The following is a 27,010-nucleotide window of genomic DNA, read 5'->3' as shown; positions in this document are numbered from 1 at the left end:
GTGGGTTAGGCTCTAAAAACCTATTCTGCTCTAAGGGAAGCCCGGGACTTTTAAGCATTGGAAGACGTTTAGAACAAGATGCGAAAAGCCAAGGTGAGATGGAGAAGGGCCCACATTCCTCCTCACCACCCACGGCTGCCGCTGCAGGAACATCGCGGTTCTAAGAATCCTGGTCCTGGCGGCCTTGTACAGGTGACGCGTTACAAGGTGAAGCCAGGTGGGGCCAAGGGAGACACAATGCTGTAGCTGTGGCCCCAAGGCCACTGTGACACTGGTTCACTCACACTCTTTACACAATGGCCTACTTGTTCCCTCCCCAGAGGCCTCGTGGGTCCCCAGGGTCCACTGTGGAGGGGTGAAGGAGAGGAACTGAACTGTACCACCCCACCTCACCCCTGCTTTCTGGTTGAGTGTGAAGTCCCAGTCGAAAGCATTCTGGGAGCTAAGGCAAGAGAGTCGGCTCCCGTACCGCTCGGTCTCGTGACTTACTGTGATGAGCTGTGCACCATGAAGACCCCAGAATTTGGGTTAAGACTCCAAGTGCTATGTGCTCTGTCATTCATATGCCTAATGAAAAGGGTTTAACATGACGAGGAGATCTAATGCTTGGGTGAACTTTGGAGGTCTGAGGTCCATGCCATCTCAGGGGCCCAAACCAACAGCTCTTCCTCTGGTTCCCCTAGGGCCTCACAGAAAGGTTTAGTTATTTGGCTGAACTAGATAGAGAATCCAAATTCACCACAATTCTGCTTTCCCTAGAGGGTCTGTGTGGTTACTGTTTTGTGGCTGGGGTCTCTGTAGTTAGAATAGGATTCTTATTGGGTGATTCATTATACAGCCTAGCTCGTCCCTAGACTGTACCTTTTGTGAAGAGATTTTAGCCTTTGAAAGAGAAGACTTTTATCTCTATGAGGCCTCTCTCTGGAATTAGGATGGTGTCTAAATGATGTGTATATGGACAGAGACTAATTCCAGGGTGAAAATTGGGGTATGACAGGTCTCTTGCTAGGGTCTGTCCTTAAAGTCAGGGGCTAGCCTAAAAACCCTCAGGTAAGACAGTCCCCGGGAGCCGCTGAGCAACTTGGGGAGAGGGACCCCGCCATTACAAGGCAAATAGGAATGGAGAGTCTGGGAGGGCAGGGATAGGAAGGAATAACTCTCTTTAGATGTAGCAGTGTGACCCAGGAGGTTTTGGCAGGTGTCTGTCCCAAGAGGATATAAGGGACCTACAGTCAAATGACCACCAGCATAGCCCCATTTACGGTCCTCAGGCCCTGGATCCTTCTGTAGGGCCCATCTGACTTCCTTACTGCTCAAGTAAAGGTCTTCCATGGGGCATTGTAGGGGCACAGAAGCCGCTAACCAGGATTTCACCGAGAGACTATCCGCCTTTCTGTTCCAACTTTTAGGATATTGGGGACTTTGGGGAAATTTGTTAGAGCCCTTAAGAGCAATTGCATCTTTTAGGGAACACCCAGGAATGGTAGTATACCAGATGTCAGAGAGAGCTTGTCTGGTGAAGTAGAGGATTGTAGGGAGGGTCCAAGCCATTTCAGCACAGGGGACTCAAGGATTTCATAAGAGCCTCTGAACTCTCAAAAGGCCCTAACTGGACTTGACATTTAGATACGATGCCCCGGGCCTGGGGGTTAAGAGCTCCAGCTGCTCTTCCACAGCACCTGGGTCCCATTCCCAGCACCCACATGGCAGCTCACAACTGTCTGTAACTCCTGTTCCAGGGGATCTAATGCCCTCATACAGACATAATCTGCAGGAAATAAAAATAAAATGATGTCCTGCTAAGGAGAGGGATGGGGAAGACTGGTTGGACCAGAAAATACGTTGGTCTGTCCTACCAGTTAAGATGGATGTAGATCAGGCTGGTTGGGGCTTGACGTCAGTGAGGAGGGCTGGGGACCAGAAGATCAACCCAGAAACAGTCAGGGTGGGAAAGCCACTCCACATCAATGAGAACTATAATTTCAGTCTCTGTCGCATCTAAGGCTGGTCAAGGTTCATAAACAGAAGGCAAATGCAGGAGTCCAGGCTCACAGAGAGGGTGACCTCCTTCCTCATTGAGCTGCTCACACTCCAGGCACAAAGTCAGGGATGCCTGTCCATTTCCACAACTATTCTCGGAGGCAAACTGCCCCCATCTTCAGGGGTCCAGCTGAGTCTGCTTACTAAAACTCATCCCAGCTGGGCTTGTTGGCTGTTGAGCATCTCTCTCTCTTGAAGGAGGGGGATGGAGAGTTCATGGGAGCTTCACCTTAGTATCGGCTAGCCCCTCCAACCAGTTGTAGGCAATTTAATCAAAATTGCATGTCACCTTGTAGTACCCGGGAAGAACCAGAGAACACACCAGGGAGCCATTTACAGAGCTGCAGGGATGCCATCATCCCTGCCTGCCCGGTGCAGACCTTCCAACCTTCTAGAATGGCTGCTTTAAGGTTACCTGTGCTTCTGCCCACAGCCCCTCCCTCACCCACTGCTAAGTAAGCCTAAACAGTCTTTGTTCTTCACCCTTACTCACCTCCCAGTTTGTGGCTGGGACCTTAGGAGGAGGGGTAGATGTTCACGTCCCCCCCCCCACGGGAAGAAATTTTAGCCACGCTGGGTTTCCTTCAGAAGAGAGGAGAACACTTTTCACTTCAGTTTGTCCCTAATTTGCAGTCTGGATGTGGACCTAGAATAGGCTTGTACCCCAGTGGCTTTGGGCAATGACAGTTGAAGTATTCTGGCCGACCACCTTAGCTGGAAAAGATTCATCCTGAGGCGGGCTTAGTTCTGAGACTGGACGGGACCAGGTGTCCACTAGATGGAGTGGCAGGCTTTCCTGAGATGGGCAGGGATGAGGACCAGCTGCAGGCTGAGCTCTCCATGTATCTCTTTTCTCCTCTAGTTTGACCTTCCTGACTCTCTAGACCTCTTCCTTATTGTTAAAGACTTTGGAAGCTGTGTCTAATAAAGGGGGAAGAAATCTGGTCTTCCTGCTAGTTTGGAAGCTGTTTCTCCATTGAGCAAATATGTAGGTGACTATGGAGCCCTTGGGTAGGGTCCCAGCCCAGGTGCCAGGAGAACTTTGCCTGCTACCAACATCCCCTCCTATGGACTTGGAGGATCATCAAGGGTCTGGCATCAGGTGGCCAAGGCCACTAGGCCTCCTGGACAGGCAGTGGTATGAGGTGTTAAGGTCTGTGTGGCCTCCAGCTGCCCCCAGCCTACTCCAGCTCGCAATGGCTCCATGGCTCAACTCAGGTGAGTCAGATCCAGAACACGTTAAAGTTGGGGAGTGGGGAAGACTATATTAGGGGAACAGATCCCTAGCCAGGGGCAAGATTTTGTGGGTGGTTCCTTGTTGGAGGTTGGGGCTTTTGTCTAGGGGCTTGATGGCCCAAGAGGCAAGTTCTGGCCTGTTCAGGTGCATCTGTCCCCAGGTGACTACCATCTCCACCTTGGAGTTTTTCTCTGGACCCATAATCTCTCTGCTGGTTGAAGCATCTCCTCCCAGGGGATCACCTCGGCTCATAGACAGCTTTTCTTGCCAACTTGTATCTTTGAAAAATTAGCTTCTCAGAAAAAAAAAAATAGAAATTTTAGGGATCTGAAGTTCCAACTGAGTTTCATTAAATTCCTGAAACACCCAGGCTGCCATTCTGTGCTGAGGATGCACGGCACATGTATAAGGCATGGTGCTGTGCTCACCTGGGTCCCCGTCTGGGAGCTGGTGTGCCTATAAGGCTCACACACCTGTCCTTATTTCCCAAGTGCCTGGGGAGAACTTGGCAAGCAGCAGTAGAGACCCAGGACAATGTGCAGTGCCAGCCACCAGGGACGACTCCTACTTTATTAGAGGACTCTCCCACCCACTGCCATCTGTCTGCACCCAGCCCAATTCCACACATAGCCTCCACATTTGGAGAAAATCTACTAATTGCTCCTTGAAACAACAAGGCTGCGGTTCTGATTCATTTATTGAATGTGGATGTCTGTCCCAAGATAAAGCTTTTATTTAATGGCAATTGACTGAGTCTCTGTGTCACACATGGTTTTGCATTTCTATAGCTAAGCCGGAAGTGATTGTTTGTTTGCGGTTAGACTTAACTTGAAGACCAGAGTAAAAGCCAGAGAAAGGACAATATGTGAGCTTTCAATGGGATTTTTTTTTTTATTTTTACTTGTGTGAATGTGTGTTTTGCCTACATGTATGTATGCTCACCATGTATGCACACCTGGTGCCCGTAGAGGCCAGAAGAGAGCAGTGACTCTCATATGGATGGTTATGAACCACAGTGTCCTCTGCTCTTAACCACTGGGCCGTCTCTTCAGTCCTGATATGTGACTTTAACAGTCTTTATTTTACAGCCAGACATGATGGCACATGCCTTCAATCCTAGCGCTTGGGAGACAGGGGCAGGTAAATTGGAGGCCAGCCTGGTCTACATAGTAAGTCCCAGCCAGAATCCCTGTAGACAGAAAGTTTCTGCCCCACCCAGTCCCACAGCCCTTTAGTCCCAAATGAACACAGAGGCTTATACTAATTATAAACTGTTTGGCTGATGGCCCCGGCTTCTTACTGGCTAGCTCTCCCTTAATTATTAAGGCATTTCTATTCATCTGTGCATCTCCACGTGGTCTTGGCTCACCCGGTGCTTAGGCCTCTTGCTTACATGGTGTCCTCCCTCGACTCTCTCTGCTCCTCTTCCCAGGATTCTCCTACTCTGGCAGCCCCACCATACTTCCCCCCTGGCTACATCCTGCCTGTCCACTGCCCAAAACAGCTTTGTTCATTGACCAATAAGAGAAACATACATGCACACCATACAGGAGGACATCCCCCATGGAGACCCTGCCTCAAAAAAAAAACAAAAAACAAAAAATAATTTTATTTATGTGTGGTGTATGTGTGTGTGGTGTGATGTGTGTGGTATATATGTGTGTGATGTGTGTGAGTGTGAGTGTATGTGTGTGTGTGAGTGTATGTGTGTGAGTGTGTGTGTATGGTGTGTGTATGTTGTGTGGTGTGTGTGTGTATGTGTGTGTGGTATGTGTGTGTATGTTGTGTGGTGAGTGTGTGTGTGGTGTGTATGTATGTTGTGTTGTGAGTGTGAGTGTATGTGTGTGAGTGTGTGTGTATGTGTGTGGTGTGTGTGTATGGTGTGTGTATGTTGTGTGGTGAGTGTGTGTATGATGTGTGATGTGTGTGGTGTGTGTGTGGTATGTGTGTGTGATGTGTGTGTGTGTGGTATGTGTGTGTGATGTGTGTGTGTGTATGTTGTGTGGTGTGTGTGTATGGTGTGTGTATGTGTGTGGTGTGTGTGTGTATGGTGTATGTGTGTGTATGTGGTGTGTGTGTGAGTGTGTGTGTATGTGTGTGGTGTGTGTGGTGTGTGTGTATGTGGTCTGTGTGAGTGTGAGTGTATGTGTGTGTGTGTATGTGTGTGGTGTGTGTGTATGGTGTATGTTGTGTGGTGAGTGTGTGTATGATGTGTGATGTGTGTGGTGTGTGTGTGGTATGTGTGTGTGATGTGTGTGTATGTTGTGTGGTGTGTGTGTATGGTGTGTGTATGTTGTGTGGTGAGTGTGTGTGGTGTGTATGTATGTTGTGTTGTGAGTGTGAGTGTATGTGTGTGCGTGTGTGTGTATGTGTGTGGTGTGTGTGTATGGTGTGTGTATGTTGTGTGGTGAGTGTGTGTATGATGTGTGATGTGTGTGGTGTGTGTGGTATGTGTGTGTGGTGTGTGTGTGTATGTTGTGTGGTGTGTGTGTATGGTGTGTGTATGTGTGTATGGTGTATGTGTGTGTATGTGGTGTGTGTGTGAGTGTGTGTGTATGTGTGTGGTGTGTGTGGTGTGTGTGTATGTGGTCTGTGTGAGTGTGAGTGTATGTGTGTGTGTGTATGTGTGTGGTGTGTGTGTATGGTGTATGTTGTGTGGTGAGTGTGTGTATGATGTGTGATGTGTGTGGTGTGTGTGTGGTATGTGTGTGTGATGTGTGTGTATGTTGTGTGGTGTGTGTGTATGGTGTGTGTATGTTGTGTGGTGTGTGTGTATGGTGTGTGTATGTGTGTGGTGTGTGTGTGTATGGTGTATGTGTGTGTATATGGTGTGTGTGTGAGTGTGTGTGTATGTGTGTGGTGTGTGTGGTGTGTGTGTATGTGGTCTGTGTGAGTGTGAGTGTATGTGTGTGTGTGTATGTGTGTGGTGTGTGTGTATGGTGTATGTTGTGTGGTGAGTGTGTGTATGATGTGTGATGTGTGTGGTGTGTGTGTGGTATGTGTGTGTGATGTGTGTGTATGTTGTGTGGTGTGTGTGTATGGTGTGTGTATGTGTGTGGTGTGTGTGCGTATGGTGTATGTGTGTGTATGTGGTGTGTGTGTGAGTGTGAGTGTATGTGTGTGGGTGTGAGTGTATGTGTGTGAGTGTGTGTGTATGGTGTGTGTATGTTGTGTGGTGTGTGTGTATGTGTGTGTGTGGTATGTGTGTGTATGTTGTGTGGTGAGTGTGTGTGTGGTGTGTGTGTATGTGTGTGTGGTATGTGTGTGTATGTTGTGTGGTGAGTGTGTGTGTGGTGTGTGTGTGTGTGTGTCCACATGTGCGCACACAGGTGCTCATGGAGGTCAGGAAAGGGTGTGAGTCCTCTGGAAGAGCAGGACATAGCAATGGCTGAGCCATCTCTCCAGTCCCCACTATGCACCTTTCAAATGGGCAGAGGTTGTCCCTGAGATTTCTACTGAAGCACACGCTGGCCACAGGAGCTGTTTTGGAAGCTCACAGAATGAGGACCGGGAGAGAAGTCGCGAGGTGAGACTGGCCTCTCTAGGTTTGAAGAGATCAAAGACTGCATTTCATTTTCCTTTCCTTTGAAATAATTTCTCACAAGTGCACATGCCTTGAGCACCTGCCTGCCCTTCTTTTCCCCATCCTCCCCCCCACCAGCCCCCTTTGTCCCTCAGTTTCACACCAACTCCCATGTCATAAGACATACACGGTTTGTTGTCTATGCAAACGAAGGAAAACAGTGTTTTGTCTCTCTGAGACTGGGTTCACTCACTATCATTGGCTCCATCCTCACCCATTTTCCTGAAAAACACAATCATTCTTTATGACTGAAAAACAAAACCAAAAACCTTTCATTGCGAATGTCTATCACATTCAATTCTCTATTCCTTTGTTGCCGGAAGCCCAGGTTGGTTCCATATCATTTATTTTGTAACTTTGTATTTGGCTACAACTTTTTAAAAAAACCATTTGTGGGTCCTCGACATTGTCTTGGAAAGTATTCTGCTTTTATTTCCGTTGCTGTGGTAAACACCACCACCAAAGGCAAGCTGGGAATGGAAGGGTTTATTTTAGTTTGCAGGCCATATCTATCACTGAGGGAGGTTAGAGAAGGAACTCAAGCTACAGACTGAGACTCCTTAAATTTCATATTAAGTGAAACAAACCAGACCTCAGTGTATAAATCTAATGAAAGAAGACTCGTGTGTGTGTGTGTGTGTGTGTGTGTGTGTGTGTGTTTGTGTGCACACCTACACACACATGATTTATAAGAGTGGCTTTCAGGCTGTGGCCCAGATAGTCCAACAATGGCTGTCTTGCAACAGAAAGGCCAAGGATCCAGAAGTTGTTCAGTCCATGAGGCTGGATGTCTCAGCAGCCCCAGTCTGTGCTGGAGTCCTGGAAGAGTCCAAGAGAGCCGTTGGTCTCAGTCAGTGTTGGAAACCCATTGAAGAAGTAAGTTCTAACACCAGCAAAAGGGGCACCTTAGCCACAGGGTGCACAGACTTGCCAGTGAGAGGGAGGGCAATCCGGTAAGGTTTTCTTTCTTCCATGTCCTTTCATGTGGGTTGTCATCAGAAGGTGTGACCAAGTTTAGGGGGCTTCCCACCTCAAAGTAGCCAAGACAGAAAACCCCTAACAGGCATGCCTTGCTGCTTGAGGTCTACTTGATTCCGATTCTACTCAAGCCCAGGGAGTCCAGATTGACCATTACTCTCGGAAAGCCAAAGAGCACATGCTCCCCCTCCTGTGTGGGCCCTGGATTTGAGTATAGATCCATAAAGTTATTTATATAAGTACACATGGAAAGAGAGGCTGGGCTGTCTGTGTAAAGGGGAGGGCTTGCCAGAGGGGAGGGGGAGGGAGAGGAGGAGGGGGAGGGAAGTCAGGGCATGAGGCTGAAAACCGTCAGAAATAACAGCTGGGGACTGAAGAAATGGCTCCGAGGTTCAGCGCACCGACTACTCTTGCAGAGGACCCAGGTTTGATCCCCAGCACCCACATGGCAGCTCATAACTACCTGTGACTCCAACTCCGCGGGATCTGACACTTTCTTCTGCCCTCCATGGGTATCAGGCATGATGTATATGCACAAGCATGTACGTAGGCAAAACACTCATGTGGATTTTTAAAAATTAAAGAAAAAACTGTTCGTTTTCTTTTTAAATTAATTTATATTTCACATTCCAATCCCAGTTCCTTCTCCCTCCTCTCTTCCCACTCCCCCTAGTCCTCCCCCCATCTGCTCCACAGAGATGGTAAGGCCTCCCCTAGGAAGTCTACTAAGACTGTCCCATCATCTCTTTGAGGCAGGACATAGGCACCTCTCCACCGCCACACCCCTGTGTCTAGGCTGAACGAGGTATGGCTCCATATAGAATGGCTCCACTAAGTCAGTTTGTGCACTGGAGTTATATCTTGCACTCACTGCCAGTGGCCTCATGTACTGTCCCAGTCACACCACTGTCACCTGTATCAAGGGAGTCTAGTTCAGTCTTGTGTAGGTTCCCATTCTGACGGTTCATTTTCAAAGGTTCTTTAAGTCAGGTTCGGTCCAGCTACAAATGATCAAAAACACCAGACTCCTGCTAAAACTTCTAGTTTAACTACCGCCCCCCCCCCCAAAACTGTTCAGCCACATCTGCCAGACTACAAGTCTAGAGTAGAAAATTACTCACAGACAAGCTTTCTTGCAAGTCTGGTTGCATGTTACCGCAAACAGGCTGTATGATGAACATGAGCTCAGCTTTGGTTGAGGAAAAGACAAACGTAAGTGGCCGAGGGCAACCTGGCCTAAGAGCAAGTCAGGCTCTTCTTCTTGACACCCCCTAGGCCGCCTGCTGAGCATCTCCTTGCCGCCACCGGCTGTGAGAAACTCACTGGAGTGGGTGATGAACGCAAGCGTCGTGCGTTCTGTGAGAAGCACGTGGCCACAGCAGTAGCTATGGTTGTTCTGGGTGAAGAGTGGGAGGGTTGGGTTGTTCGAATCTGCGGTGGGAATGACAAACAAGGTTTTCCCGTGAAGCAAGGCACTTCGACCCACGGCAGAGTGCGCCTGATGTTGAATGTGGAGCATTCTTGTTATAAGCCAAAGACAGCTGGAGAGAGGAAGGGCAAGTCTGTTCCTGGATACCTTGTGGGCGCCAATCTGAGTGTTCTCAACTTAGTTATTGCTTTGTTTTTAAAGCTGGGGACGGAGAGGAAATTCCTGGACTGGCAGATACTACTGTGCCTTGTCAGTTGAGATGTAAAGGAGCTAGCAGGACCTGAAAGTTCTTCAGTGTCTCTAAATAAGAAGATGATGCTGGCCAATGTGTTGTCAGAAAGCGCTTACTCAAAGAAGAAGCCGAGGACCCCAGGACCAACACACTCAAGGTCCAGCCTCTTGTTACTCCACTCGCCCTGCAGCGTGAACTCCAACTCCGACGTGTTTCTCTGAAGGAACAACACTAGGAAAAACAAGGAAGAGGCTGCAGAATGCGCTCAACTTTTTAGTCAAGAAAATGAAGGAAGACGAAGAAAATGGTCAGAAACAATGCCAGGAGAAGTAGGCTGTCCTTGCTGAGAGCTTTAGGCCTGAGTCTAGTACAGATAAGCCTTAAGAGGAACACATAAATGAGCAGACATTGAGAAGAGGAAAAGAGCAGATGGCGTGTACAATTGACCCCCTTCCCGCGTGCCCCCCGCCCCCGTTACTCTCAAAGGGAGGAAGAGTCCTGTCTGTCTAGGCTGATGCTCGTCTTTGCAAGTTGGTGAAATAAGCCATGTTGGCTCCAGTACTCTGAGTCTCCGGTGCTCTTACTATGGGGGAGGGTTGTTGTTTCTCACAATATGGTTGAAGAACGTGATTGATATCCTGGAGCGAAGTGTTGTCAATATGCACAGTGAATACGTGCCAACAAAAATGAAAGAAAATGACTACCGCACCCAACAAGAATGAGAGAGGAGAATTCCGGGCCTCAGGGGTCAGAATACTTATCTTACTCCTGTGGCACGCTGAGACTGTGCTTGGGTCTGCTTCCCAGCTTCTTTACCTAATTGCAGAAAATTGAGGAGACTATGACCATGCCCTGTTTCTATGGAGACATCTGTGATGACACACACTGCTCCCAGGAGCCTGTAGGACAGGAGCATTGGAAGCTTGTCTTTTCTGGCTTGGACATCTCTGAAGGTTCAAGCTAAGACTGACTTCCCCACCATAACCGGCGCTGTGCACAAGAGCAATAGACCTGATTGGTCATTCAGGGTGACTGTCTCTTTGGCTCCATCTGTCTTCTCAATGAAGAAGGAGAACTTCCCCGAGGAACTCAGCTTGGCATCCCCCCAGATCAGCAAGGGCCTGGCACTGCTTCAGAGTGTTTCCAGCCGGGGCTCCCATGGCCCAGAGAGGAAGCTTCTAGGAGACCAACACAGACCCAGCAAGTCGGCCCAAGCCATCAGCCGATACTACCGCAAAGTGGTACGGGGTTGGGTGGAGTACCTCTATCTTCCCAGGACAGCCACCATGGAGCTAGCCACTCCTCTCCTTTGCCAAAGTACCATGGGAGCTGTCAACCAGCAGAGATTGGCACATGCTCCTTGGCAATCGCCACACGGAGCCCAGGAGGCCTGAGGACTGCAGCTTCTGGTGGGACAGAGCCCTGGCTCGCCTTGCCCAACTTCCTGAATGACCTATGACCTCCAGAGTGCCCAGGCTTTCCCAGGGAGGCAGCTGTATGGGGGGTGGGGAGGGAGGGAGGTAACTTCCCCCTTTACAGACCTTGGCTCCCGCTCAGTCTGGACAGCCAAGCACAAAGGAGGAAGTGAGCTCTGTACCTGAGCAAAGACGCTGTCTGTCCTGAGTGTCAGACTGTCTGTCCTGAGTGTCAGAGAGGAAGGTGAAAGGGAGAGAAGGATCCGAGGAAGGGAAGTCCAGATGGAAAGGTCCCCTGCACCCACCATATACCAGGGTACCAGGGATGGTGCTGGCAGGCTCGGCGACCTCCTAGTCTGGTGCCGAAGAGCAAGGCAAGGGTTGTTTCTAACGTGGGTCTTTCTGGAATTAACAGCACAGACAGGGTCCCTGCCAAAGGCACAGCCCAAGCACCTGACCTCACTTTTTCTCCTGCCAGAGCCAGCTCAAGAAACTCACTAACCCTAATGGCTTTGTGTCTGACATGGAGGAAATGAGGAAGGCCTTCCTCATGCGGCCCGGATGCCCCCAGTTCAGCACCAGAGCCACATCTGTATCTCACATGGGTGAGACCGCCAACCCCCTACCCCCGTACCACCAAGGGTGACTGGAGCCTGTGCTTTGATGGAGCGCAGGGTTAGGTCTCATTGCCTCCATCAGGAAGACTCACTTGTTCCTGGCCTCATGTTTAAATATACCACGACAGCCTCGGTCCCAGAGATTCCGAGGACAGACCGAACGTCTTGTCACCTCCTGGCACCTTGCACATTCCAGGTTCTGCCACCACGGTTGATCTGCCCAGGGACCCATGTTCCAGCTCCGGAACTTGGAAGATGGCTGAGGACCAGCCCCTGGTCAGGCAGGGCTCTGCCACCAGTATGGATGGTAAGGGAATCCTGGAGGCCTCTGCCTTCATCTGCTGGGACCCTGAACTAAATAAAGCTGCTCCCCAGGGATGCCTGATGTGCCCTTATGAAACTCTTCCTAGGACTGCCTGCCTCTCAAAAAAAAACTCTGAGACACAGGCTACCCAGATCCAGGGCTGTGGTGGAGTTCTATGCTCACTGGTGGAAGACACAGCCATTGTTCCTTGTCTTTGGCTGAACTGCAGCTGAAATCTGTGTCATCTGCCTTCTAGCCCCTGGGTACCAACCTCCTTGAATAGAGAAATAAACTTTCATTTGCCAGGAAGTGAGTTAGACGTGATGATTTCAGAGAATGACCCATCCCTCCAGGCTTAAGAAGGTGAAGAACCCCAAAGTCTAAAGTGAGACTCTGGGGTGCAAAGGGCTGAGTCATGGGGTCAACAAGGGCAGGGGCCGATGGCTTCCTGTCCTGACTCCCAGGTTCTTGTCTCTCTACCCTAGGGTCTGGATGTGAACCTTGATGCTCTGCCACCCTCCTGTGTGCATTCTAGATGGTTGTGGTCAGATGTAGTGGTCCCAGGGCCTATACACAGGATTCTGGTAGAGAAGACACACAAACTTTAAGATTTTAGTTTAGCAGCGGGAGACAGCTTACCGGATAGACGCTGGCCTCTGAGGGAAGGTCTGAAAGGATGGATGTTATTGTGGAAGATTCCACAGCACGTCCGCGGGGGACGAATCCGACTGCCCTCTGCTTCCTCCACAGGGCGCCCATTTACATTCAGCAAGAGTGCTTGCGAGCTCAACTACTCACAGAAGAGGAGTGAGCCCCCAGCCACCAGTCCCTCCAGCAGCCCAACCCTGGTCAAGAGGTCCCAGAGAACCAGAATACCCTGGTACATCTCAGTCATCCACGAGAAGGTAGGGTCCCACGCCTGGCCTGCAAACTGCCCAGCCCTCAGGCGACTGCTGTTCTATCTACTGTCGGGCTAGCTGTAACCTAAAATGACACTCAAGCACCCTGCTTTGGCCTCCTTCCTTTTCCAGGTGTGTGGCACTTTAACCAGACTCGGATCTTGTTAGCACACTTGACCACCAGCCCCTCACACCTTCAGCCCAGAAGTCCCTGTGGGCATAGTTCTAGCCACCTGGGTTAGAGGTCAGCAAACGCCCGAGATCCGGGTACAGGCCAGCACGTGGGGTTTTTTTCTTGGGGGGAAAAAAAAGTTGATGCATGTGAGAGTTGATCACACAACTCGCTTGTCTTAGAACTCTGTTGAAATTTGGCATTCACATTCACGTTATCCTGGCCTTGTTTTTAAAAATCCAGAAGCACTTCACCTGCTCCCCTCCTCCTCCCCCTCCTCCTTTTTCTTTTTATCCTCCTCCTCCTTCTCTGTCTTCTGTGCTATCTTCGCAGTCCCCGCCACCACCACTGCGATCCTCGGGCTACTTAGAGACATGGGCACATATCTAAAATCACCATGGTCAGAATAATAAGATGTGTTCTCTGGCATCGTTTTCCCACTTTGTCTTTTTATTTAGAACATTAAAAATAATTGTAACAGTCACAGAAATAAGCCCCACACACCTTTCATATTTTCCAGGGTTACAATGTTACATTCTGGCTTGTGTGTGTGTGTGTGTGTGTGTCTGTGTGTCTGTTGTGTCTGATGTGTCTGTGTCCCTGTGTGACTTTCTTCCACGTGTGTGCAGTTACCCTCAGATGGCTCCCCTTGGAGCTGGAATTACAGGTAGTTACGAGCTGTCTTGCCTGGGTTCTAGGAACTAAAGTCTGGTCCTCTGCAACAGCAGGATGGAGTTGGGCATGGTGGCACAAACCTTTAATCTCGGTAGACTTAGGAGACTCCAGTCTGGTCTACATAGTGAGTTTCAGGCCATCCAGGGCTGTAATTAGACCCTTGTCCCAAAGAGCATCTTCTACAGACATCTTTGCTCCCCATAAGCTGGCTTTAATTATCCTGAGGTGTGACAATGGCCTCACGTTCAATTCATTCATTCACAATGTTTTCAAACTTCTCAAGTGGTCCGTTCTTCAATCCACAGGCAACGTAGAAGGCTATGATGTTTCAAATAATTTGAGAAATGTATAGTTACCTTCCCTTCTAGATTGCTCTGTGTGGGTAATATTCCCCCTGCCCAAACACCTCAGTTTAGGCTTTTTCTGAGTTCGTATCTTTTGGTGAAGATTTATTTGCCGACGATGCCTTTGTCTTCCATTTTAAAGAACGGGTGGAGTTGCTTTTTTGAGAAGGCAGGCTGAGGGGCTTCCTGACAAGCCCCTTGGGGGTTGTTACTCTTGGGTGATGCTGCTGCTTAGGAGTGGGGCCACTGAGAATACATTGGGAAGGCTGACCAGGCTCTGGCCCTGACCTGAATGCCTTGGCACAAGGATTTAGGGTCAGCTCCCAGGGCTGATGCAAGAAGGCCAGAAGAACCCAGGGGGTGGCTGCAATAAAGAGCTGCACAGCGTGTTCCAGGGTTTGAGTGTCTGGGAGCTACTGTTGTCTGGGTGGCTGGGATGGGATATGGGGGAAGTTGTTCTTGCCTAGTGGGCCAGGTGTTGTCTCTGGTTTCCGCGTAGGATCATTCCCTGGTCCGGCTGGGAGAGGAACTCCGGCGGCTCTCAGTGTTGGAGACACAGATGCAGAAGAAAGATCAGGAGATCCTGATGCTCCAGAAGGAGAAGGAGGCCCTGAAGAAGCAGCTGAGAATCCTTCTCAGAAGCAAAGGCGCAGAAACATCTTCAGCTTCCGTCAGGATGGTGAGTCTTCTGTCAGGTGGCCCAGGGAGTCCCGCACTGTCCCCATGAGCTGCCTGCCTGTGGGCTCTTTCCTCTGTCCTTGCAGGCATTGGCAAAGGGCTGAACGAGGCAGGTCCCTATGGCCAGGAATGGTCCCCCACTGGTCCGGGACTATGATGCCTCTTTCATACCTGATGGAAGCCTGCACTTATGCTGGGGTAGACATATAGTGGGAGAAGGCCTTGGGTAGTGCCTGGGTGCCTTGGGAGTAGCTGCCCACACAGAAGCCTGAGGCAGAACAAATGGGAACTCTGCTCCCCCATTCCCCCCCCCCAAGGGCTCTTACACAGGCAGGGCAGCCAGGTGATCCTGTGCCAAGTACTTTCTGGAAGCTGTTCTGGTGGGGCCCAGATCACTGTTGTCCCCCAAGGCTGCTCATCTGCACACCATTGCCTTGTTCTTCTGGATGGTACTGCTTCCTCGCCCTCTGCCGTGGTTGCCCATGTGCACTTGGATAGCCCGATGTCCCTTTCCGGGAGGGTGGGGGAGGAGTGGGAACATCACCTGGAGCTCTCGTGGGAGCGTTGGGGGAGCCCAGGTTCACAGCAGCATCTGACAGGATCGGTCCATTGAGGCTGCACTGAAGCTGGGGAGGCTGAGCATGCTGAAGTCCATGTACAAAGAAGAGGATGAGTTACAACGCTGGATGCAGGTGTGGGGCAGGCTGAAGCCCGGGCGGGGCGGGGCGGGGCGGGGCGGGGCGTCACTCCTGGGGAGGATGGGTGCTGGGAGGGAGGCCCCAGCCTCAGTGTTCCTGCCTGCGGTCCTGATCTGTTGTGGCACTCCCTAGGCGCAGATGAGGCCAGTGGAGGATAAGCTCTTTCCCTCTCCCTGCCAAGAGCATGTCCTGAGAGAGAGAGAGAGAGAGAGAGAGAGAGAGAGAGAGAGAGAGAGAGAGGAGGGAGAGGAGGGAGAGGAGGGAGAGGAGGGGGAGGGAGAGAGAGGGGAAAGATGACGAATGAACTGGGCTGCCTACTAGAGTCTGTGCCTCTCCCCGGTACCTGGGGATGTTTGCGTCAATGCCCGCCCCTTTTCCCTCTGTCCCCAGATGCAGGACGACTACAACGTGGTAGAGAACAGGGAGCTGCCAATGGAACCAGGAAGTGTCGTGGAGGAAAAGGGCCCTGAGGGGCCCTCAGAAGAGGCTGCCAGGACTAGGAGCAGCATGGTCAAGGGGGACACTTTGCATGAAGTGGACGCTGAGGAGGAGGAGGAAGCCAAGGGAACAGAGGAGGAGGAGGAGGTATTGGTAGAGGAGGAAGAGCTGTGGGAGCTGAGAGAGGCGGAGGAGCAGCGCCCCAGGAAGTCATACTCCCTGACCGAGTCCTTCGAGGAGGAGTTGATGGCCCAGCTGGAGGAGTACGAGCGTATGTTGATGGACTTCCAGAATGAGCTGGAACTCACCAGGGCCAGATATTCCCTGGCCACAGGTAGGAAGGGCCAAGGCGCTGATGCCACGGGATGTGGGTGAGCAGCCCTGCTAGCTCCACGCAGTGGGCCAGAGGGGCAGGAGACGTGGGTCCCCCACCACCACCACCAGGAGTTGACTGGGCTTTCAGATGAGCAACTGAGACCCTGCCTGGGGCTAACAGCTGGTGGTCCGTCCGTCTCCTGCTGTGCCATCTCCTGCCTTACCCTTAGGAACAATCACTTCATTACAAAGGCAGACCGACTTCCAAGAGTCTAGGCTGCGAAAGGTCACCACCGAAAATGAGCTTCTGGAAAAGGAACTCCGTGAACGAAAGCGGCAGATACAGACCATGACCAACAAGGTGACTGGGCTCTCAGTAGCCCCCACCCCACCCCCACCTCCAGGCCGGCTCAGTGAAGCAAAGTCAGCAGGGGCTCAGAAGCCCTAGCAGCTCAGGGAGCCTATGGGCCTTCCCTAGGAACAAAGATCCCAAGCCCAGGGCACCAGCTGGTGGCAGCAGAGCCAAAATTCCTAGCAGACATTGTGGACAGCCCTGCTGTCCTCTGGTCTTGTGCCATAGTAACCCTGGTTATTTCCTAAGCATTTGCCAGTCCTGATCCCTGGGCTGAGTTTGTCTGTATTTACAGTATGCTTAGCAGCTGGGTTTACCCGCACTCCTGTTAACACATGCCTGAGATGGTGTAGAAAGTTTTATTTTTACCCAAGCCACTCCACAAGTGCCTCCTTCTCATATCCCCCATCCCATGGCAATGGCTCCCAAGAGACTCCATTAAAGCATCAGATGGAGTCAACTCCATCATGACGTCATCAGTCATCAGATGACTTCCTCTTTGCGCAGGGCAGGCTGTCCTTTGCCCTCCTGACATCATGCTATCCCAGCCTCAGTGGCATCAACACTGCTAACATCATCCCCGCAGTTGCTTGAAACACACAAGAGTTCACTAAATAATGTTGAGATTCTTGTCATGACCTAGAGCTTCTGCATTGTCGGGGGCGGCCTTTTGGAGGCTGCAGTCAGAGCCAGCCGAGCGAGCGGCCCCAAGCCCATACCTGAGTGGGGGAGTGTAGTTGAGGGAAAGGCTAGCTATAGACGATAAAGAAAAGGCAGACACAGAATAAAAGTCAGGAGGGCGATCTGGCCTTCCTGGGAGGGCTGGGAGGCAGAACTGAATGTTTGTACTCTTGTCTGTCCTTGGCCTGGGCCCCATGCTGACCCAGATGTCTGCCCTACAGTTTTCCAGCCTCCGGGAGGAAAAGAAGCAGCAGGGGATAATGGGACTCATTGAGAAGGAAAATTTTACCCTCCGACAGGTGATGGCTTGGGCATTGCTGAAGGCTGGGCTGGGCTACCATCCTGGTGGGTTAGCTTAGATACCATGATGGACAGTTGAGTTGGGCCTCTTTCTCCAGACAGCACTCCACTCAACAGAGCCACACTGGGGTCCTCTGGTAATGGCTTGGGCAGGTGGCAGGAACCCAAGGAGCACTGCCTCCATCTCCAGCCAGACGGCTAATGCTCCGCCCTCCCTGTTTCCCCTAGCAAGTATCTGACTTGGAGACAGAGCTCCTCAAGCGTGATCAAGTCATCGCAGAGCTGCACAGCAAAACTGGCGAGCTACAGACTCAGGTGGCCCTGAGCGAGGACCACCTGAGAAGGTGGAAAGAGCTGCACGATGACCTCCAGAATCGGAATGAGACAATTCAGCAAGCAGAGCAACAGACTCGTGTGGTCCTGGAGTCCTGTCAGGCCAGGGTAATGCCCACCGTTGCCCCCCACTGAGAGTTCAAGCTCATAACCAACTATTCCTTACTCACTGCCCACACACACCAGGGCTCTGGCTCATTCTGCCTCAGGTTGCAACATGCAGTTTAGAGCTGGTGCTTGGAGAGCAGCGGGGGGGGGGGGGGGTGAGAGCTCATGGAACATTCTGGAAACACAGAGGGCAAGGGTCAGCATTGTTTATGGAGAAAGTGGGACTCGGGTTCAGTTAGAAAAGAGGGCAGGAGGGAGGGCGTTGGTGTCCATGTCTGTGCCCTATTCATCCCAACACTTCCCTGCCCCTCCCCAGCATATCCCCTTTCTGCTTCAAGTCCTCTTATCTTCTCTAAATGGCCAGTTAGTGCTGCCCATATGTGAATGGCTGTGGGATCATGGGGGGCGGGGATGAACAACCAGTCAGTGTCACCACACAAAGAAAAATGAGTCCTTCCCACAGCAGACATTAACTCGCAAAGTTCCTCAACCAGGGGTAGGACCTGGGGAGTCCATTCCCCTGCATGCGAGGAATAAAAAAATCATGTGTATGTGTGTGGGTGTCAGTGCCTGTGAGCACACGTATGTATGTGGGCCAGTACATGTGAGCACATGTATGTGTGTGGGCCAGTACATGTGAGCACATGTATGTGTGTGGGCCAGTACATGTGAGCACATCTATGTGTGTGGGTGCCAATGCGTGTGAGCACATGTATGTGTGTGGGTGTCAGGGCATGTGAGTACACATATGTGTGTAAGTGCCAGGACATGTGAGCACATGTATATGAATGGGTGCCAGGGCATGTAAGCACACATGTGGGTGCCAATGCGTGTGAGCACATGTATGTGTGTGGGTGCCAGTACATGTGAGTACAGATGCCTGCAGAGCCCAGAAGCTTCAGATCCCTGTGGAGCCTGAGCTACAAGGAAATGTAAACACCCCATGTGTGCGCTAAGAGCTTGTAACCTGTGTGGTCTGAATGAGCATGACTCTTATAAGTCCCTACGCTTAAATACTTGGTCCCCAGTTGATAACACTGCCCTGGAAGGACTAGGGAGTATGTCAAAAGACTCGATTATCCCCGGTGTTCCCTCTACCGCCAACTTGTGGGTCAAGATGTAAGCTCTTGTGTATGTATGCCATAATGCCCTTGCTTCACCTTCACAGACTTCAACCCTCTGGACCCTAAGCTCAAATGAAACACTTCCTTTTATGAGTTGCCGTGGTTGTGATGTCTTATTATAGCAATAGAACAGTAACTAGACAGGATCACATGCAGGTCCTCCACAGGAGAACAGGCTCGTCACCATTTACAATAGAGATTTTAGCTGGCTTGACATTGGCCCCATGGCTGTTTTTTTGATTGTCAAGGTTTAAGGGATATACATCACAGATGAGAGAGAGAGAGAGAGAGCTGTCTAAACAGCTGAGGGTCTGTAGAGAAGGGATGGGGTGAATTGTTAAGAGGCTGAGATGAGGCTGGAGAGATGGGCCAGCCATTAAAAGCTCTGGCTGCTCTTCCAGAGTCCATGAGTTCAATTCCCAGCACCCACAGGGCAGCTCAAAACCTCGTGCAACTCCAATCCCACAGGATCTGATGCCCTCTCTGGACCCTGTGGGCATTGCATGCATCTGGTACACAGATGTGCATACAGGCAAAACTTCCATACATATCAAATAAAGTAAAGCAAAACAAACAAAATAGAGGCTAGAGTCTTCAAGGGGCAAGTGGAAACTAAAATTTTAAAAAATTTGTGTCACTCAACCAGGGGTAGGACCTGGGGAGTCCATTCCCCTGCATGCAAGGAATAAAAAAATCATGTGTATGTGTGTGGGTGTCAGTGCATGTGAGCACACGTATGTGTGTGGGCCTCAACCAGGCCCACACACATACGTGTAAAAAAATCATGGAGTGGTCTTCACGGGGCTGCAATCGGAGCCAGCCGAGCGGTCCCAAGTCCTTACCTGAGTGGGGGAGTGTGGATGAGGGAAAGGCTAGCTATAGGTAATAAAAGAGAGACAGAATAAAGGTCAGGAGGGCAGATCAGTCAATACTGAAAAACCACGAGTTTTATTTTTCACCACTCTTATATACCATAACCAAAAAGTGGAACACAGCATCATGTGAATGGAACAGACTTTTCTTCCACTCTCTCCAAGGGTTCAATAACCACACCTTATCTCTAAACTTCTTGTTCCCTAGCCTTGAGGTCAGGAGTAGCCACATCTCAGATCCAACTTCTTCCTTAGCCTTGAGGTCAGGAGTAGCCACACCTCAGATCTTCTTCCTTAGCCTTGACAGTCAGGAGTAGCCACACCTCAGATCTTCTTCCTTAGCCTTGACAGTCAGGAGTAGCCACACCTCAGATTCAGGACTGTTGTTATTTAGACTAATGTTATGGCCGGAACATTCTTCTATAGCCACACGTTTGACCTTTAGGTAGGTCTTGTGGCTTGCTGACAGCTTTGAACTCTGCCCTTGAGCCAAGATGGAGCGCAGCCATCTTTATGGGCACCCACAACTCTTTTATTTTTAAAATATGCATGTGCATGTGTGAGTCTGTGTGTACATACTTACAGAAGCAGAGAGAGAGAGCATTTGATCCTCTGGAGCTGGATTACAGGCAGCTGTGTGTCCCGAGTCCTGTTAGCTGCTAGGACTGAACTCAGGTCCTCTGCAAGAGCGGCAAGTGCTCTTAACCCCGGAGCCATCTCTCCAGCCCTGTGCTGACATTTCCCCTGAGCTAGGAATATGTCTCAGGTGGAGAGCCAGCATGTGAGAGCCTCTCAGTTCGGTTCCCAGGACTTGTGGTGGGGAAGTGCACTTTTCCAGTTTAAGAACATAAAAGTCGACATTTTGGTAAACGCCAAAGCGCCTGTACTTCAATGTGGGGCCACCCAGACACTGGGGTCTGATCCAGAACATTCTAGCTCGTAGGCAATTCCTGTTTCCAGCCATAACAAGCAGGAGCAAGAAATACCTTCCTGGCCTACAGGGCGTACGGTGGCAGGACCAGGCATCCTTCTTGGTAACGGTGGGCGATGGCTCTCACCTTTGTTCACAGCTCGAGAGACTAAGAAATAAGATCATCCAGGCCGTCTTCAGTGTCAGTGGGACCAAGAGCTTGTCCACTGAGCTCTCTGACAACTACATCCTGGAGTCCCTGCAGGTGAGGGGACCCAAGCTGCCAGAGGCTGAGGGAGGAGGCGAGGCCTGGGCTCAGTTCAGAAGCCCAGTTGTCATCCCATGCGTCCATGCGTTGTAACTCCAGGACTGTCCTTTATCCCTGCTCAACCAGAGGGGGACCAGGCCATCCCCAGGGATAGCTCTAGCATGGAATTGGAGAGTCTGAGCTGCTCTGGGTCTCATGGAGGAGGGACACTCAGTTGCCTCTAACCCTCATCCCTGCCCATGGAGAGGGACAAGCTACCTGCATTCTGGGAACTTTCTGCCCAGCTCAACTTCCTTGTGGAGCCCCTTCCATAGGAGCTGCTGGGCCACAGTCCTGTCACAGGGCCTTGCCTCTTGGCCTCAACCTTGTCAACTCCTATGGCAGAAGCTTTAGAGGGGCCTGGGGGTGCAGGCTTTGGTGCCTGTGACGGGGAATAGTCACCAATCCACCAGCCCTCCATACCAACCAAGCAGCTTTGCCTTTTCCTCACTTGTGAGGCCATCCCTTTATAAGGGGGATGGACACGCCTACCCTGAAAGTACAGAGAGCCCTGGGCATCGCTGAGGTAGCAGGCTGCTCTGGTCGGGGTCATGTGCCACACGGGATCATATCTCATTAGCAGCCACCCTGTTCCCAAGGTCTAGTCCTCCTGTTGCATTGCTCAGTGAATCTAATATGCCCGCATTTCCCTGTGGCTTGTGAGGAGTAAGCCTGGGGTCACCGCCCCCTCTGCAGGACCCTGGGCATAGGCCTCGTGTCTGCCAGTGGGGAGGGAACAGGGACAGGAGGACAGAGAAGATGCCCAAGGCCTTGCCTTGTACCTCTGCTTGGAGGGAGAACAGGGCTAGGGCTGCGGAGGGGCTGGGTGGGTCCTCTGGATCTCTAGGCATCAAATGTTCCCTTGTGTGCCACTTTGAAGGGTGGGTGTGAGCGGACCGCTGGGACAAGGGCACATTCTCCTTCCACTCTGCGTCCTGGGACACCCTTCCTGTAGTCCCAGCCCCAGCAGGGATACCCCACAGCAGATCCACAGGTTTTGGGTAGCACTTGCCCACTGCAGCAAGGTGCGAGCTGGAGGTCGGTCACCCATTGACTGTTTCTTGTCCAGAGAATCATCTCAGAGAGAAGTGACTTCTATAGTCAGCTGAAACAGAAAGGCGTAAAGGTGCCCCCGCTGCAACAGTCAGACATCTCCCTGCCCACCAAGATGAAGAAGTTATCTCCCAAGTAGGCCTGGCTGAGACCCCAGGACCAGAACGTAGCCTGCCAGGCAGAGGCCAGGACCTGTGTGGCTTGCTCTGTGATTAAAAAAAGAAAGAAAGAAAAAAAAAAATTAAACCTTAGAGTTGGCCACTGCCTCATCTTCTCTGGTATCTACAGGACCTCATCCTTTGCATCGGAACTACCTGGGCCATGTCCCATGCCACAGCTCCCTCTTCTGGGCCACCGCCCACCCGCCCACTTGTGGGGAGAGCCACACTTCCAGGGCACTCTTCCAGGCTTCACTTTGCAGAGGGTCAGGGACCGTCCCCCTCCCACTTTAGACCCAACACTTCCGCCAAGAAGGTGGAGAAAGTGGGGATGGTGTAGGTGCTGAGGACAGCTCTTCCCCACCCACGGCCTCCTGGCGTCTGCGGTCACGATGTTTTGGCTGACAAAGTCTGAGCCACGCACCCTGCTGAATACAAAGCTCATCCGTCTGCGGCTCTTTACTCTCACATCTTCTGATCCTGCAGCCGCCGCCCCCCACCCACCCAGCCCACCCGTGCGCTGGGCGCCTCCATCTGGGGAGGAGAAAGAAGGCCTGGACTCTGCGAGGCTGGGCAAGGACCTGGCGCCCTCTGCAGGCCTCTCCCGTGGCCCGCGGCTCCGGCAGCCAGAGGGGGTCCGCCCCTCCCGATCTGTACCAGACTTCCCGGTCCGGTCCGGTCCGGTCCACTGACTGCCCCGTTCCCAGCCAGGCCGCCCTCATCTCAGCCCCGCCCTCCAGACCCCGCCCCCAGCCGCGGGCCCCGCCCCCGTCACCCCCGGGGCTGGAGACGCGTCCCCGGCGTGCGCGGCGGCCCTGGCGAGGGGCGCAGGTGAGACGCACTTAGTGGAGACTGCAGCAGTTGCAGCCCGGGGGAGGGGGTTCGCTGCACGCCCCCACCACGCCTGTGTCCTCCGGGGCTAGGGCTTCCCTGAACCTAGAATTCTGGAATGGGAAGGGCTAGATAGGCCTAACTACCAAGGGCTGTCAGGCCCGGAACTGCCGGCCCAGCTCCTGTCGGGCCCCGGGAACACCCTTGGGGCCAGTTTCTTCCTTTCCTAGAGCTATCTGTTCTTCTCTCCACTTTTGCTTTTTTTTTCTTAAGGATCGAGGTACCGACCCTACCTCACATCCTGGCTTACCCTACTGGGTGAAGGTGGGATCCACTGACCAGACCCTGACAGCCTTCCTGGGCACCGGAGGTTTCAGCCCCGGCCGGCCACGACTCGCCTTTGTAAGTTGGGGTCTCGGAGGTGCTCTGTGGGCAAACGGGTCTAATGAGCAGCCGCATGTTGGACTCCTGTGTACACACCTCTTCAGGGGAGGCTCTGTCTGGGTTTGAAGGGGCCTCCTCGCAGGCCCTTCCTACTGTGCCTATGACGGTTGTTCACGAAGCTCGGGAGAGCCTGGCCCAAGGAGCTCATTGCTGTCCAGTGGCCTGTCCAGCCACAGATGGTTGTCAAATAACAGGCTCCCACTACCTCAGGCTTGAACAAGCTGGGGAGATCCTCATACCCCAAATTCTCCACGTGGGCGGGTTTCATATAGATTTAGAGACAGCCCTGCTATGGCTAGTGTTGCATGGGTATTGAGACCGGCCGTGGCATGAGCAGGAAAGAGGTGGCCCCTCTTTATTCTGAAACAGTTTGCTCCCTCTCCCTGCATTCCTCCTGCCCGGCACTCTGCCCTCAGCTGGTGACAAGGCAAAGGAGGGACTGGGGTTTTAAATTCATCTCAGTGTGACTGGCTGCCGGCTGGGGTCAACACTCGTCTGCCCACCTAGAAGAAGGGGTTGAACCTTGCCCAGGTACTGGTGGTGCTGTTTGACACATTCCACAAACAGAGCCCACACTCCAGCAACACTCCAGCCTGAGGACACTTGTGGCTGTTAGGATGGCGCCTCCTTCCACCCAGGCCGCCTGGCACCCCCCGAGCTTCTGCTGTGCCTTTGGGTCGCCCTACGTCCTCACTGTCTCAGCTGCTGTGAGATAGGGTCCTGGAGCTGGGCGCTGTGAGGGGACGCTTGGATGCTTGGTATGCAGGAGACCTAACCTTCACCGTATCTCACAGCCTGTACCTCTGGTGTGTGCCCTGTTCTCCTTAGGTAAACAAGAGGCAACAGCAGAGATCAGAGGGTGTAAACGAGAGGGTTAGTCAAGTGTCCAGTGCAGGCCTGAAGGTAGGCAGGAGCGACCATGCATGGCAACATTGTCACAGTGACTCCTCCCTACCCACTGTCTGTTGGGGGGTGGGGGTGTGGCTGGCCCTGAGGGAGTCAGGGATGGATTGGTGATAGGAGCCTTCCTGTTCTAGGCACTCCCTGCTAATCTATAATCTACAGCCTTCTGGAGCCCCCGGCCCCCAGAAGCCCTGCTCCACCCCTCTCAGGGGCAGCAGGTGGAGGAGGGGCTGAGGACAGCTGCTGCCAGGCAGCTCCTTGGCTGGCTGGACTGGCAGTACCAGCCACCATGCACTGCTCATCCCTTCCCTTGCCAGCCTCTCTGGAGGGCAGCTCCAGGCCTTATCGGCTGAGCCTGGGAGGAAGACAGGTTATCAGGTCCTTGGCAGTTACACTTTCCTGGTCTCCGAGGGCGGCGCTGGCTGCCTCCCCTGATAAAGTGTCCTCCTGCTAGGTAGGAGAGCCCCTCACCCCTCAGAAGAGGCCCGGTCGGAAAAGCAGCGGACTGACATTCCTGAGGGTCAGGGCTGGGCCACTGCCCTGCCCCCTAGGTTGGAATTCCTGCTTTGCTTGGTCCTTCTGACCCTGACCTAGTTTCTTAATTATCCTGGTAAGTCCCACCCCCTCCTTCCAGGCTGACCCTCCCCTAAGAGCAGCTCCAGCCTGCCTCCTGAGTCCCGTCTGATTCCTGTCCTGTCTCCACTGTGAACCGTGTAGCCGCACTTGAGGCCTACAGCATGCAGCCCCAGGAGAGTGGTGTCCACTACAGCCGGTGGGACAACAGCAGCCGGGATGAAGTCAGCATGACTGCTATGTCCAGCTCAGAGGAGGCCTCATGCTATCGCAGGTAAAACCCCAGCAGGCCATGGCTCCAACCCCAGCCCCTGTGACAGCCCACCCAGGTGCTCATGGCTCTGGACCTTACCTGGGGTGGGGGGCAGGTAACTCCCCAACTCCAGCAGAGCACCCAGGCTCAAGCCTTTTCCCGATCTAGCCCTCCTTCCACACCCAAGCCCACCCGGGAGCCTCCCTGTAGCCCTGGCTTGGGCTCACTGGCTGTTCTCACTCTAGGCTCTCCCAGAAGCTGTGCTCGGGCAAGCTGGGGATCGCCATGAAGGTGCTGGGTGGAGTGGCCCTCTTCTGGATCATCTTCATCTTGGGCTATGTCACGGGCTACTATGTGCACAAGTGCAAATAAATGCTGCCCCATCCCCACCCTGGGGGTCCCCGCCCATGCACAGTCCGTTTGTACAGACACCTCCTCCAGGGCATATGAAGATGCCTCGTGCACTGCTCCGCATCTCCGCCACACAGGGTGGATCCACAACCAATTCCCGACCCAGGTAGCTCCAGATGCACACATGCTGGAGACCAGGCTCAGCCTGAGGGAATCTACTGAGGCTGGGCTTTGCACCCGGGGTGCCCAGATCCCTTTGGCCCATGCAAGGTGGGATCTTCTCCAGCCTAGGACCTAGGCCTGTTCCTAGCTGGGGCTGGACTCCTCCCTGTGGCCTTGAGCAAGGCTCCTGGTCCCTGAGGCCTTCCAGATTCCTGATTGTGCAGGGAGGTCCCCTACCTGTTTAGGGGACACAGATGGCCCCTTATAGACCTTTCTGTTTCTGTTCAGGGCACAGAGGCCTTCTCAAACACATTGCTTCTTTTGTTTGTTTGAAACAGGGTTTCTCTGTGTAGCCCCGGCTGCCCTGGAACTCACTTTGTAGACCAGAGTAGCCTCTAACTGGAACTCATCTGTTTCTGCCTCCCAAGTGCTGGGATTAAAGGCGTGCACCACCTGGCATACATTACGTTCTTTTAACAAGCTAGGCATGTTCTCCATGGCTTACCACCTCGGGGATGGCCCTGAGGGAAAATGGAAGCTGGGTGCCCTCTCCTCTGGCTCCCACTTAAGACAATCCACTGTCTCTGAAGGGACAGTGCTGCCCAGCCAGGCATGACTCCCTCCACAGCTCTTCCTGTTTGGCCTCCTGTCTCGGCCATCTCCCAACAACACACACAGACCTGCATAGACCTAAGGGTCAGGATGTGGCTGAACCGTGTTGAGGACAAGGCCTTCAACACTGTGGCTAACGTGGGACTTTGGCCCCCTTTCCAGTGGCCTACGTAGAACCTCCCTGGACCCACCCCTCATCCCTGGTGTGCTGTGAAACGGCCCGCAGGCCGTTTGCTAGAAGTCTTGAGGCAAAGTCTGCACCCTGGGCTGAGGGGCCGGAGGACACAGGAGCAGTTGCTGTCTGTGGGCAGAGAAGGGAGGCCAGGTGGTTGGGAAGTCCCTTCACTTGGCCCACACCGACAAGTGAATGGGCTTGGCCAATCTGGCCTCGTCCTAGGAAGCCCCTGGTTTGGATTGTCCTAAGCTGTGAGCCTTTGTGGTGTAGCTGCTCTGGCTGGCCCGGGTCTCTACGAGTCCATGTCTCAGTTCTAAGACACCTCTGCCCCTGCTTGTAGGCTCCAACTCATGGAAGACAGCTATGAGCGAGACAGGCATTGGGAGGTCCCAGGGGAGGGACCCTCAAAGGCCTAGCCAGGAGCAGGTGTGTCTAGACAAGGCAGCCGTGGCGG

At 52.5% G+C, this 27,010-nt stretch overlaps 2 protein-coding genes across 3 annotated transcripts; both read left to right on the top strand.

Moving 5' to 3' along the window:
• The first annotated feature begins 10,557 nt into the window (after positions 1–10,557).
• On the top strand, positions 10,558–22,233 carry Ccdc27 (coiled-coil domain containing 27). The gene is made up of 12 exons (XM_051173889.1): positions 10,558–10,740; positions 11,393–11,519; positions 11,728–11,838; positions 12,586–12,740; positions 14,425–14,604; positions 15,203–15,295; positions 15,692–16,073; positions 16,285–16,415; positions 17,309–17,386; positions 17,616–17,828; positions 20,895–20,999; positions 22,111–22,233. The coding sequence occupies exons 1-12, from the start codon at positions 10,561–10,563 to the stop codon at positions 22,231–22,233; spliced, it is 1,878 nt and encodes a 625-aa protein (XP_051029846.1). The 5' UTR covers positions 10,558–10,560.
• A 725-nt stretch (positions 22,234–22,958) lies between these two features.
• Positions 22,959–25,645, top strand: Smim1 (small integral membrane protein 1 (Vel blood group)). Of its 2 annotated transcripts, XM_051173961.1 has the most exons (5): positions 22,959–23,083; positions 23,357–23,485; positions 24,885–25,040; positions 25,148–25,277; positions 25,502–25,645. In XM_051173961.1, the coding sequence occupies exons 4-5, from the start codon at positions 25,168–25,170 to the stop codon at positions 25,626–25,628; spliced, it is 237 nt and encodes a 78-aa protein (XP_051029918.1). In that variant the 5' UTR covers positions 22,959–23,083; positions 23,357–23,485; positions 24,885–25,040; positions 25,148–25,167; the 3' UTR covers positions 25,629–25,645. The 2 variants fall into 2 exon arrangements, with proteins under 2 accessions (XP_051029918.1, XP_051029917.1); XM_051173960.1 differs by lacking the exons at positions 22,959–23,083; positions 23,357–23,485 and having other exon boundaries at positions 24,728–25,040.
• Positions 25,646–27,010: the final 1,365 nt, after the last annotated feature.

The sequence above is a fragment of the Phodopus roborovskii genome, unplaced genomic scaffold (assembly GCF_943737965.1).
Source record: "Phodopus roborovskii unplaced genomic scaffold, PHOROB, whole genome shotgun sequence".
NCBI classification, from domain to species: Eukaryota; Metazoa; Chordata; class Mammalia; order Rodentia; family Cricetidae; genus Phodopus; species Phodopus roborovskii.
Note: the sequence above shows the minus strand (reverse complement) of the source record. Positions and strands in the feature narration are given on the sequence as shown.